A 14,424-nucleotide genomic window follows, 5' to 3' on the forward strand; every position below is an offset into this window, starting at 1 on the left:
CATCGCAGCGAAACGGTTACACATCCAAGCAGTCACATCCTTGAACGATTCTAATGCATAAAACATCCAAATGTGTCATCGTTGCGAAACTGCCAGTGGCACACCAGAAGAAACATCGCAGAGGGTCATGACGGGAACAGCAGCGGTAGCAGTAGTCCAGGGCTACCGCACCTCTTTTCCAAACGCGTCGGAGAGGATGCGGAGGGGTCAAAGGATGTGAATTAGCGCAACCAGAAAGGGCACAAAAACCCGAACCCCCCCTCTCCATCCAACTACCGTCTCTCATATAGGACCGTACGTCGCGATGTCGTTTTGCATTGGCGCGCGGAGGTGAGGATGATAAAACACGCGAACATGTGTCGGTGGAAATGTCAACAAGCAGAAATAGAACATTCATCACGGCCAGCATAACAAAGCTGCAATGTGCTTCCCGCGTGACACGTAACCTCACATTCGTACGGGTTTCTGGTGTTCCTTTTTTTTTGGGTTTGTGGGTGATTTATAACACATGCTCGGAGACATATCCCGGTCAATTTGAATTCTTGGTTCTTGTACGACAAGTGCTGTTTACCAGTTTTGAATGAAGTTTGGTTTTATACTACTTCCTATTTGTGTTATATCGGGAGTGGAACAACTTTTTAATTCTTTAAAATTGACCGCTTATTCCATCCATCAGCCTATTGAAAGTGATTTAAAAGCAAAATATTTTGGATTACTTAAATGGTTATTGGTTAACGAGACTAAAAAATACAAAGAATCTCCGCCAGAAACATCAATCCTCTGATTCAATGAAACCCATCAGCAAAATTGGACTACCATTCAGCTTACTAACTTACATGGGAAATGCTGTACTTTTGATGCAACCAGCTTTGCTGGCTGCTCTTTACTGTGGTCAGCTCTTTTATGCCTGACCATTGCAATTTTTCCCGATCGCTGGATCCGTGGCGGAATGAAGGGAGAGAGAAAAAAAATCCAATTCACTTTTGATCCTTTTAGGGGCAGCAGCGGCGCTGTGGCCCTGACTGGTCCTTTTCGCCGTCGTCCAGAACCGGTTAGAGGGCAGCTAAAATTGAATGAAATCATATTCCATTAATGGATGCTGGGTCGGTCGCTAAAGTGCAGCGTGGCAGCGTCCATCGAAGCAGGCCGAAGAAGCGTGTTACTGTTGTGTCGGCTGCGGGATAGGGTACTACGATCGATTGAAAGTTTTGATAGGGCCGTTGGTGAAAATGTAAAATTCAAAGAAGACAGTCTCTGACAGTAGAGATTTTTGGATTTTTGGTTTGCTCTGCATACCCGTTGAACTTACATATATCGAAAATGAATTCCGTTTCTTTAATTTTTGCCTCTTCCCCTACTGGTAAAAATATTTTTATGAGAGTTGTTAATGGTTTACAACATCCGGGATACATTTTTACGTTTGATAATGTAGAAGATATCATCAACCAGCGTTCGCCCTTTTCCTTCAAACATTCCTCTAATTTACAAAGAAATAGAGATGGGCTACCCATAGGAGCACCACTGGTTTGTTTATAGAAGACACTCTAATATGTGAAAAAATTCTTCCATGCAAAAACGAGTAAGTTTAATATAAGATCTTACTGTGCTTTTCCATAGACTAGGAAGCTATTTTGTTTAAGTAACCAATTCTCTAATAGGTTAATTGAATCTTTTACGGGGATATTTGGGACTACGGAGATTACGTCAAAGAGGACCATAATCTCGTCATCTTTGATTTCATCCGAGTTATGATGTTTGAAAGTGAATTTTTGTGTATTGCTGACGGACTGGCTGAAAAACTTTTTTGGCAGAATTTTAAATTCATGTGCTAGCCATTTTGCAGTTTTTTTTTGCGTTGGGGGACCTATTGATGAAATAATTTCCTTGATTTCAAAATCGACTCAGTGCCGTAGATGTCCTGGCTTTTGTCAGGAAATCACAAATTTATGTGCTATCGAAATATTTGATTTTCAAAGAACATTTTGTAATGGCTTCGCGAGAATACGAGTCGTTTGAAGTCATTCGTCGCAAACCGGGTCTCGCACATACAGTTATCAACCGATCTCAACAACTGGAAGCATGTTCCTGGAATCGACAACACTGCTGACGATATTTCCCGAGGATTGAGGATTCTACCGACATCCTCAACTGCACACGATGATGAACTGGGACACCGTGGCTGTCAGTCTCCGGAATGTTGGCCGTTTCCCGCAGAAGAATCTTCCGCCGAAGGATATCGCTAGTCGCTATGATCAAGACACAGCTGTACCAAGTCCAGCCAGTTACTGCACAAAATCTTCAACACGTTGAACTTTCGCTCTGTCATATCGCGCAGGGTGAACTTTTCGCAAAGTCTTCCACACTGAAGTGGTTGAAGCCGTTCGTCAATCCCGAAGGCATGGTGGCCGGCGCATACAAAGAAACATCCGATTGTCCTCTCTGTCAAGCACCCGCTGGCTGTTCTGATGGCTAGTTTTTCACTTCAAGCTACTACTCGCAGGTCCTTCAATCTCGCAAAATCCGTTTTTCACCGTTGCCATACTTGCTTCCGTAGTAAGCTCACACTAGTTCAACAAAACACAGTAGATCATTTGACATGGAAAATATCTCTAACCGGACCTTTTCAGTCTGCGGAGTCGAATATTGCTGACCGTTTTGTTTGAAGTTCGCCGACCGTAACCATGGCCCAACGAAGGGGTACGTGGCCATATTCGTCTGCTTCTCTACGAAGACAGTTCATATTGAGCTAGTGAGAGACTTGTCTACTCCAGTGTTCCTAGCTGCTCTTCGGCGTCTGGTCTCCCGCAGAGGAAAGGCGGTAAAGTTAGACTCTGTCAAGGACAACGTAACCACTTTCAAAGGTGCTTCGAATGCACTCAAACGCCTCTACTGCATGCTGAAGGTCAATGAGAATGTTCGAAATCTGTTCTTCGACTGGTGCTCCGACAACGAAATTCGCTGAAAATTTATCCCACCTCGAGCACCAAACTTTGGCTAGCTTTGAGGGGTCGCGGTGCATTCAGAGACACATGCTCACACTGCTGTCGTAGATAGATATGTGACTCAATTCTCGTCTACTATCTCCAATGCCGGACGATCCGTACATTGTCGAAATCCTAACGCTAGGACATTTACTCATCGGAAGCAATCTCCAAGCTGATATGAACGAGCCACCAAACGGTCCTAATCAATTTTATCCCGGATTACCCGTCAACCAATTGGCCTCTTAGCCGAATCATCAGATGTCATCCTGGAGCCGATGGCATCTTTCGTGTGGTCATGCTACAAACCGCTGCAGTCAAGGAAGTGGTACGCCCAGGGCCAGAATTGCTCTGCTTGACCAATATTCGCCTACATCCCAACAGGACCAACAGTGTGGACTTTTTTGAAACACCGCCATGTTTGAAGGTGGCCGGAATGTTCGGCCCATGAGCCATCTTTTGTATATATTTAACACATTTATCGCTATATGCCGTTCATTTACCCGTACCTGCACGCTGTTCTGATTATCCGTGCATTTGCTTACCCGTTGGCCGCTCTTGTCGAAGATCTGCTGAAAAGAAAGACTGCTGAAACAAAAAAGTTGACTGTTCCCGATCCGCCAATGATTCGCTGTTCCTTAAAAAGAGGTCTGCAAAATAATCAATCTTCGCCCAACATTTCCTGACACTTTCGTCTCCGTTATGCCACGCATGTGAAAAAGAGAAGCATTTAATTTTGGATTGTTCCGTATTCAATAGATTCGACGTTAAAGGAGGTTTGAAGGTCGTCGCTGATAAAGGACTTTGCAGTAATTGTTTTCGTAGCGATCATTTCGCTCGTGCCTTCCGGTCCAAATACAATTGGAAACACTGTAATAAGCGCCGGTGGTTGAGTAATAAGCGTGACTGCCACTCACCCCAGTGAGTCTGGGTTCAATCTCACCCGAGGTCATTGAAATTTTCTTAGGTGATCTTGGGAAGGGAAGTAAGACCGTTGGACGCGGTTCTCGTGAAAAAGGGCTGTTAGCTAGAGTACAGAGGGTGCAGTCACCTCTCTGGTGTCGGTGATTGGCACTCAGTTCGGACAGAGACCGATGGAAAATAAGCAAGAATAAAAAAGGTTCATTTAGGGAATCCATCCCGGACCATTCTCAGCACATCAGTCTTTTACAGACAATCGTGCAAACGGTGCTAATCCCGCTCCCAGCACATCATACACTATCTCAGTTGGTATTGCTCCGCACGCTTGTAGGCTTCCTTACTGCTCTCGATATTAGCTCATTTTCTCTCTGCCAGCAGCTAAACGCAGTAGGGCTGTTTACTAGCTCCCACCGAAAGCGAGAGAACACGCTCTCGAGAATCAAAAGATTTATTTTTTGAGTTCACACGTATCTCTACCACGCCGGGGGAATGCGAAAGTATTAATTCTCACCCAATTCAAGAGGGAGTGTTCGTCAAAAGATGCTCAGTTACAGAAAGAGCATGTTTGAAAAAAAAACCTATAAAATAAGATGGTTTCGAAATCAACAGAATGGCGGTATTTTATATCAAATGAGTACTTTATTTATGCTTTGCTAATTTAAACCAGCTATTTCTATGTACACACTAAGTCATCCCAAAGTTGTTCACTAATTTCATTTGACAATTTGCACAGTAAAATAATATTTTACGGTGATCCGCAATTGATTTAAAAAATTGCGAAAGAGTATTCATGATTCAGCAACTTCGGTACATAGCAAAAAAAAAATGGTTGTAACTTTACGTCTTGCCAGATGCACATTAAAGGAGCGTCCCAATTCACATAAATTTACATTTAATACATGTAAAAAGAGTTGTTTGGCTTTTCCTAGGTCATTTAGTCTGAGTTTTACATCAAAAGAGTCACAATATATAATTTTACATAATTTAACATGTAAAATCCTATTACCAGACAGGAGAAATACGTCGCTACGTTGTTTACGTCAAATGTAATTTTCATTTTTTCTAAGAGCGTAGTTTTACGAATAATTTGCTGAAACCTGGAATATTTTTAATTGAATTTATTATTTCTTTTATTTTTTTCGGTACATTATCATACCATCCAGTAAAATTCTGACTTATCATTCAGCAAAAGGTTAAACATCATCGAACCTCGTCAAAAACTTTTGTAAACTCGCCATTTTCAGAGAAAAAAAAATTACACGACGCATTTGCACATTGCGAATAATTCTTAGTTTTTCGTAAAACCATGAACTTTCAACAGAACCCAGTGAAAGCAGTAATAGTGAGATTTTCCTGGTCGTCATTATGTTTGAGGTGTATTTATTCATTGACTAGGGCAATTTTACACATGTCGATTTTGAATAAAGGATTTGACTCGCAAGTATAATAATAAGAAGCCGGGTAGTGCAAATAAGTGTAGATTCAACCGCGAAAAAGTGGAAATAATTCGGCTTTTTCAAGAGGAAAGCTTTTGATTACATTCATTGGCAGGCCTGTTTTGTTTCTACATCACTGATAGTTGTTGTGAACAAGCGATTTTTTTATAATGAGAATGTTTTGTGTTCAGAAATCCCGGAATAAAATTCGTGATCATGTTCAGGAAATGTAAGATTTCTTTCGTTCGTCTTTAATTTTTTTGTACAACTAGTAAAAAGTTGATAAATTTACTTTCACTAGCAATTTGTCAAATTCAATGACCAAATTACTGAATAAGTCAACAATTCTCAGCTGAAAATTTTCAAAGTATTTTTGACGCTTGGATGAACGGCCTAATGTTTAAAACCTAAGTAAAATTTTCCGGTGCACAATAATTCAAACTAAGTGTGTAATCTATGCACGTTCGGTGGAGCAAATTAATAGACATTTGAGCACTAATATTAGGACACTTTTAATTAAACATGTATGTGAGAATGTATTGCGGACAAGGTTGATTTTATTTTTGTAAAGATTGAATTAAGGCGGAAAATGGTCGAATACTGATGTTTAAACGCAACGAAAACTTAATTCGAGTGCCTTAATATTCACCCTGCCATTTGAGGCAATGAAATGAAGAAAGATGGCAGACAATTCTCTAACCAAAGGCTTCAAATGAGTAGGGTTATAATATAATTAGGATGAAAATAGTCACAATATCCTTTATCAGTCTAATAGGCATTTAAGGGGTTACACCACCGTAGATTTTTTAAAAGGTCGAACTTTTATTAATTAGTCTAAAATACGCTTTAGGATTTTAAAAATTATATCCCAAAAAATGGAAGACGAAAACAAGATATAAATGTTCAAATTGTCAATTCTTTCGCAACGCCTCTCATGTAAACCTCGAGTGTACTGAAAACTTTAGACGCGTTTTTCTCGAACCCTTTTTTGAGTTGGCAGAAAATGCAACTTGAACAAATAATGGTTTTTGATTGCTTTGACATTTTCACAGCATATTCGAAATTGATTTCTCCAGTGATTTTCAGCGTTTTTTTCACTTAAACGTGTGCCATTTCGCGAAAAATCAACATGTCGAAAAAAATCGTAGGTCGCTTGCTACTGTCATAAGTCAAAGTTTTTGGCTCTATGTCAAAAATTACGAGAGATAGTTGTCAAGTCGTGGACCCCTACCAAAAAGACTCGTATAGGGGGAAAATGCTGCACAGCTGCTATCTTGTGATGAAATTACGCGAAAGAAACATTTTTATGGTTCTATGCATGTTACGGCTCACACTAAGTTACTTGCTGAAATGACATTTGAATACCTTACCTGAAATGAAAATGTTATTCCTTACCTGAAATGTAAAAATCCATACCTGAAAATCATACTTACCTTGCGCTCACTCTTGCATACTTACCTCTAGTACCACACGATGTTTGACAGCTAGCGAAGTTCTCACATACACATTGTACACACAATACATGCAATGTAGACAGAAAACGAAACAGAATTAAAATTGATCTCACTCTTTACCAATCATTCGAAACGTGCAGTTCATAGTGGATTTTTAAGCGATCCGAACAAGTGCCCTTTGTTCCACATTAAAAGGCTATAAGTAAACGGCTAGAACCCGCAGTATCGCCACATATTAATGGTGCCGAAACCCGGGAATTGGTAGTGGAATCCGGTTTATTGTCTGAAAAGTTGGATTATCACCAAGTGGTTTTACGGAGTTGGTGCTTGTTGCTAAAGCTGACGACCAATCGACGCTGATTACGGTTCCCGCCAGGTTGATAAATTCTGCGCTCATTCGCTGCAGCACCTGTGTATCCTCGAGATTTATCTAGCCACGCCGACGCAAGTTTGAGGTTAAGTACGGACTGAGCAGGTGGGTGAACAATTTTATTTCTTTATTTGGAGTGAGCAAAATGGCGACCGCCACTCGAAACAGAAAAGCTAAGCAACATTTCGATCCATCTAAATCGGCCGAAATTCCCTTTCGTCTCGAGCGACTAGATAAGTTGATGGAGGAGCTCGAACATGTTGAAACTGAGTTAGGCGCTCTTCGCTGCGGTGACCCCATTTTTTCGGACTCGCAGGCGGAATTTCAGACTCTATATTTTCGCTTAAAGGGTTCTTTATCGAGCAAACGATGCGCGCCGCCTAAAATGTTACCCCCTACTGCCGTAAATGATGCGTCGAACTTGTCATCTGGTGTGCGTCTCCCAGAATTGAAACTTCCGGAATTCAATGGGAACCCGGAAGATTGGGCTGGATTCCATGATTTATTTAAAGCAATGATACACGATAACGCTTCGCTGTCGAATATTCAAAAACTGCATTACCTTCGAGCTTGTTTAAAAGGGGATGCAGCCCGCATTGTTTGTTCACTTCCAATTGCTTCAACCAGCTACACTGTCGCTTGGAAGATGATAGTCGATCGATTCGAGGATAAAAACTTGCTGATAAAGCAACATATCTCTGCTTTATTCTCAATCACACCCATCCGGAAGGAATCAGCTAGTGATCTATCGGACCTGGCTGACGAGTTCGAGAAGCACGTTAAGATTCTGGATTCATTAGAGACAAAAGCACAGCATTGGGATTCTGTGTTGGTAGAGCTTCTTTTCAGTCGGATGGACACCAACGCACAGAAATTGTGGGAAAACCAGCGGGATAAAACAAAACGCCCTTCTTACGAAGATCTGGTACTATTTATACACGAACATTCGCGGACTCTACAGTCGCTCAAGCTCTCCCAAAATGTTATTTCCTTTGCGGAGACCAAGCCTCCGAAGCCACACGCGGTGGCCAATCATTATGCCTCAGAGCAGGTGCAGAGATGTGCAGCATGTAAACAAACTCACTATCTTTTTCAGTGCGAGTTTTTCCGTTCACAAACTCCGCATCAACGTTTCGAATTAGTCAAACGTAATAATTTATGTATCAACTGCCTGAAGGCTACACACCATGGAAAAAACTGCACCAGCGGTTCATGCAAATATTGCCAGAGGAAGCATCACACCCTGCTTCATCTCCCTCCATCTCCTACATTGCTTGCAACGGAAGCTCCACCACACATGCAACCTGCAACAGTCACGATGCTTCACCAGCAATCGCGGTTTGAAAACCAAATGTCGCATCCTCCGCCCGTTACGCAAATAAGTGACTCCGTTGGCACTTCGGTCGGTCGTTCGGTTTCGTTGTCGTCGCCGTCGGTACTTGCGCCCTTTCCCGCACCGTCCGGTACAGTCGCACCTCCCTTCACAAGCTGTCAAACAGTCACACCTCTTCCAATGAGTGATCATACGGTATTACTATTCACCGCTCTCGTCAAAGTTCGTGACAATCTCGGACAAACCCAACTCGCTCGTGTTCTTTTGGACAGTGGATCACAGTCCAATTTTATTTCCGAATCATTATGTCAACGCCTTGCGTTAAATCGCAGAAAGGTCAATGTGCCAGTGAGCGGAATTGGCCAAGCCATTGTGAACGTGCGTTATACAGTGTCAGTGCAATTTACTTCCCATTTTGGATCAGACGAATACTGTTTAGAATGCTTAGTGCTTCCAAAACTGACTGTCAGTCTACCAACAAGGACATTAGACATTAGTGCATGGAAGCTCCCTGTACATCTACCATTGGCGGATCCACAATTCAATGTGAGCCACGGCATTGATCTCATCGTTGGAGCTGAGCTGTTTTCAATGATCTTGCAAGCAGAGCAAATCGCATTCGACGACCAACTTCCAGTTCTACAGAAAACCAGCTTAGGATACATCATAGCTGGAAAGATTCACACGAATACACATTCGCCAGTCACGTGCCTTGTGTCTACTTTTGAAGATCTGGACGCTCAAGTTAGGAAATTTTGGGAAGTGGAGAATTTTGAGCACGGCAAAGCTTACACCACTGATGAACAGCAATGCGAAACTCATTTCGTGCGTACCCACAGCCGGAACGATGAAGGACGATACGTGGTCCGTCTACCCACTCGCCAAGAAATGCTCCCGCTCATCGGAGAAACGTGGCCAACGGCCGCTCGAAGGTTCACTGCGGTGGAGAAACGATTCAGAGGCGACACTGCTCTTCGTTTTACCTACGTCCAATTCATGGAAGAATATAAACAGCTTGGCCACATGGATGAGGTGCAGACTCGCGTCGCGTTGCCCCAGTTCTTCTTGCCCCATCACGCAATCTCTCGTCCCGAGTCGTCAACTACCAAAGTCAGAGTTGTGTTCGATGGATCTTGCAAGAGCAGCAACCATCTTTCGTTGAATGACCTTCTGCTCACAGGTCCCACAGTGCAACCCACCTTATTATCCATCGTTCTCAATTTTCGACTGCATCGGTATGTGATGATAGCAGATATCGAAAAAATGTACCGACAGATCCTTGTACACCCTGATGATAGGCCACTTCAGCAAATCCTCTGGCGCCAACACGAATGGGAGCAAATTAAACCGTATCTTCTGAATACCGTCACGTACGGCACCTCTTCTGCACCATTCCTTGCTACCAGGACTCTGAACCAGCTTGCAGAAGACGACGGCAAGAACTTTCCGCTGGCGGCTCTTGTCGTTAAACAAGGGTTCTATGTTGACGATTTACTGACGGGATCCGACAATTTAGAAACTCTGGTAGAAACAGGACATCAGTTGGTCAATCTACTCAACCGAGGCGGTTTCTTCCTCAGAAAGTGGAGCGCAAACCACCCAACCATTCTGGAACGCATCCCAGAGAAAGATCGTGAAACATTGACTGTAGTGGAACTTGACCAGTCTCCTTCAATTAAAACACTTGGCCTTCTATGGTTTCCAACAGAGGATCTGTTCGGTTTCAAGGTTCCACAGCTGCCACCCCTCGAACGTGTGACAAAACGCATTGCTCTTTCTGAAATGTCTCAGCTTTTTGATCCTTTGGGTCTCGTGGGACCAGTAGTAGCCAGCGCTAAAATATTTGTACAACAGTTATGGCAAGAGAATTTGCGTTGGGACGACGAACTTCCAGAACAACTGCAGTCATGGTGGCTGTCCTTTCGAGCATCAATCGACGTCCTAAGAAGTCTCCGTGTACCTAGATGGGTTATGGGTTCATCAACTACCAACTATGAACTGCATTGCTTCACTGATGCTTCTGAAAGGGGATATGGATGCTGTATTTATATCGTGTCTACTGATGGCAAATCCAAGTCCAGCCACCTACTTATCGCCAAGTCTCGAGTCGCACCAGCAGGTGGTCTCAGTATTCCACGTTTGGAACTTTGTGCTGCGATTCTGGGAAGTCAATTAGCCGAAGCCGTTCTACAAACAACCAATTTCTCTGGAAGAGTGACGTTCTGGACTGATTCTACTATCGTCCTTCATTGGATCACATCACCTCCATCTACTTGGAAGGTGTTCGTGTCAAACCGCATCGCAGAAATCCAACGCCTCACTGAAGGCTGTCAGTGGCGGCACGTCCGCACCACTGACAATCCAGCAGATCGCATATCACGTGGAGAAGAACCCCTCCAGCTGCTTCAAGACAATCTTTGGTGGAATGGGCCACATTTCCTGTTGGTGGCACCGGAAGATTGGCCAGACTCGATTATCGTATTGTCACCATCTATGGTCAAAGAGCAATCGATTGAACGCAAACCAACAGTCGCACTTCACGCGTATGTTCCTGATTGTTCCTTTCTTAACACTTTTTCGGAACTTGCCCCTCTTCTCAGGGTCACAGCATACTGCCAGCGATTCGCAACTAACTGCAGATCACCAAAATCGAAACGCAACACAGAATTGCTAACGACACAAGAATATGATAATGCACTGAAAACCCTTGTTCGCCTTTCTCAGCAGGCAGTATTTCAAGCGGAACTCCAATATATGCAGGACAAAGGAAAAGGTTCGCTTGAGGGATTTCAGTTAAAATCGTCAATCAAGGACCTCAACCCAAGTCTAGATTCTGGCCTGCTACGAGTGCAGGGCCGTATTTCCAGATCGCCAGGAACATACGACAGCCGTTTCCCAATGATATTGCCGGCAAATCATCATCTCTCTAAGTTGATCGCTAAATCGATGCATCACCAAACGCTCCATTCGGGACCAACGCAGCTCCTCGCCATCATCAAGCAGCGCTTCTGGCCAGTTCGTGGTAGGGATCTTGCTCGAAGGACAGTCCGCCAGTGCGTGACATGCTTCCGCTGCCGTCCAAAAACAAGCGACCAGTACATGGCACCACTACCTCCAGTTCGCATTACAACTGCAAAAGTGTTCGAGCATACGGGGCTGGACTACTGTGGGCCGTTTCTCGTTCGACAACTCGCGGGAAGAGGCGCTTCGGTAAAAGTCTGGGTCGCAGTGTACGTCTGTTTCGTCGTAAAGGCCGTGGTGCTAGACATCGTCGCCGGGTTGTCAGCAGCCGCGTGTGTCAGTTCGTTAAGACGCTTCGTCAGCCGCGTCGGTCGTGTTCGTGTTATACACTGCGATAACAGCACCTCGTTCGTCGGCGCGAATCGCGAAATCAAGGAGATGCGACAACAGTTCTTCGGACAATTCAAGTCCAGCAAATGGGTCAACGAATGCCTAGACAGAGGCATCGAGTTCCAGTTCATTCCTCCACGAGCACCACACTTTGGCGGGCTATGGGAGGCAGCGGTTAAATCTTTTAAATATCACCTCGTCCGCATCATGGGATCTGCACCGTACCACTTCGACGATCTGCGCACGGCCGTTGCTCAGGCTGAAGGCATAATGAATTCCAGGCCTTTAACTCCATTGTCGAATCACCCAGATGACCTGTCCTTGCTCACTCCTGCACATTTTCTCATAAGAGAACCAACCTTCTGTCTCCCTGAGCCAGATCTTTCAAACATCCCCATTAATCGCCTCTCCCATTTCCAGGAGACTCAGCGAGCTATCAACGATCTCTGGAAGCGTTGGTCGAAAGAGTATATTAGCCTTCTGCACCAACGACCAGCCAAGTGGAGAAAAACTCCAACTGTCTTCAATATTGGATCAATGGTTCTTCTTAAAAGGGACAACGCTCCACCAAAACAATGGCCTCTTGGGCGTGTTGTAGCCGTCTTTCCAAGCGAGGACAATATCGTGCGCGTGGTGGACGTACGCACTCAAGCTGGTACTCGACGACGGAACTTTTTTTTTTTTTTTATTCATTTCGTTTATTTGATAGGCACAAATGCGTTAGCTTGGCGGTGCCAAATGCTTTTGTTTTTACATTTTGGATATCTTAAAACTAGGAGGTTACAATGTTGAAATATTTTTTTTTACAAAGGAAAAGAAAGTTTACAGCTATCTTAAGACTAGAAATAAGATTCAATATACAAAAGAGGGCCAAAAGATTTTTTTATGAAAAAAATTTAAAACAAGGGATTCACTTTGATATACAAGAGGGGGAGTAATAGTATTTTACGAAATATTTTACGGTTATCTTAAAACTAACAATATAGTTTAGTACACAAAAGGGGGAACAAATATTTATGAGAAATTTCACAGAAATCTTAAAACTAGGGATTCAATTCTATTTACAAGATGGAGGACAAGAGTTTCAATAAAGAGTAAAAATTATAGCTATCTTAAAACTAGGAATACAGAATACTAATTTGAATTTTTTAACTAAAACTTATGCTTGGTCAAGATATTCAAAGGGTGGCTTATTTCCGCATCAGTGTAGCAGCAGTTGTATCAAAGACAGGGGAGAGACAGGGAAAGAAGAGCAAAACTTGCAACTTTCGCTCGAACGGCGGGGGGGGGGGAGGGAGATCAGCGTATCAAATTTGCGCCTCAGTCTAGTAAGTCGTCGAGTACCGGATTGGCGGATGGTATTCTTCGGACCCGCGGGGAATCCTTCAAAAGTCATCGGACCTCGAGTCGCTCTCGCTTCAGTTTCCTTCTATGCAGGCGTAGTGGTAAGGGCGACGGCGGTTACATAGTGGCACTCTGGAGCTGATCGGTTCCACAAGGCAGGAGGAAACTCTAAAAACGAGAAATAAAAGAGAGGGGCTAAATTGGGATATTTATCGTTTTTATGAAGGTATAAATAAGGGACATATAGGGGAAATCACGAGTTGCCAGCATATCTCGGACTGGTACATTGGGTGGTCTACCTCGGGCCCGAAGGGATTCCTTTAACTGAGACCTGGCGTCACAATACCCGGCGCACACCCAGACAACGTGTTCGATGTCGTGATAGCCCTCGTCACAAGCGCACAGACTACTCTCCGCAAGCCCAATACGCCGCAAATGTGCATCTAAGGTGTAGTGGTTGGACATAAGTCGGGACATTACACGAATAAAATCCCGACCCACATCCATCCCCCTGAACCAAGGTTTCGTTGATACCTTTGGGATAATCGAATGTAGCCATCGTCCAAGTTCCCCATTGCTCCACGAGGTTTGCCAACTGTTGAGCGTCCTCTGACGACAAATACTAAAAAATTCGTTGAAGCAGATTGGTCTTTCGTATATGTCACCATTTAATGCGCCCGCCTTTGCTAATGAGTCGGCCTTTTCATTGCCCGGGATAGAACAATGAGAGGGGACCCAAACAAAGGTAATCTGATAAGATTTTTCAGATAACGTACACAAGGACTCCTGTATCTTCCCCAGAAAATACGGTAATTGCTTTTTAGGCTTCACCGCACGAAGAGCCTCGATAGAGCTGAGGCTGTCCGAAACGATGAAGTAGTGATCTGTGGGCAGAGTGTCGATGATCCCAAGGGTGTACTGAATTGCAGCTAACTCTGCGACGTAAACTGAAGCGGGATCATTGAGCTTGAATGAAGCGGTGATAGTATTGTTGAAGATACCGAAGCCAGTGGACCCATCGAGATTTGATCCGTCAGTGTAAAACATTTTGTCGCAGTCGACTTCTCGGAATTTATTATAAAATATATTGGGGATCACCTGCGGGCGTATATGGTCCGGGATTCCACGAATCTCTTCCTTCATGGATGTGTCGAAGAATACAGTAGAATCAGAAGTATCTAGCAAACGAACACGGTTGGGAGTATATGCAGAAGGATTAATGCTCTGTGCCATG

At 43.7% G+C, this 14,424-nt stretch overlaps 1 protein-coding gene across 1 annotated transcript; it reads left to right on the forward strand.

The window, feature by feature from the left end:
- Window positions 1-7,307: 7,307 nt before the first annotated feature.
- On the forward strand, window positions 7,308-12,322 carry LOC131686791 (uncharacterized). Its single transcript, XM_058970786.1, has 2 exons — window positions 7,308-12,111; window positions 12,267-12,322. Exons 1-2 carry the CDS (start codon window positions 7,308-7,310, stop codon window positions 12,320-12,322), a joined length of 4,860 nt encoding a protein of 1,619 aa, XP_058826769.1.
- The last annotated feature ends 2,102 nt before the right edge of the window (window positions 12,323-14,424 follow it).

This window comes from Topomyia yanbarensis, chromosome 3 (assembly GCF_030247195.1).
Source record: "Topomyia yanbarensis strain Yona2022 chromosome 3, ASM3024719v1, whole genome shotgun sequence".
NCBI lineage: Eukaryota > Metazoa > Arthropoda > Insecta > Diptera > Culicidae > Topomyia > Topomyia yanbarensis.

Coding starts and splice junctions, on each gene's coding strand:
- LOC131686791 (XM_058970786.1), top strand. CDS start 7,308: ATGGCGACCGCCACTCGAAACAGAAAAGCTAAGCAACATTTCGATCCA. Junction 12,112..12,266: donor GGCCGTTGCTCAGGCTGAAG/GCATAATGAATT, acceptor TCCCATTTCCAG/GAGACTCAGCGAGCTATCAA.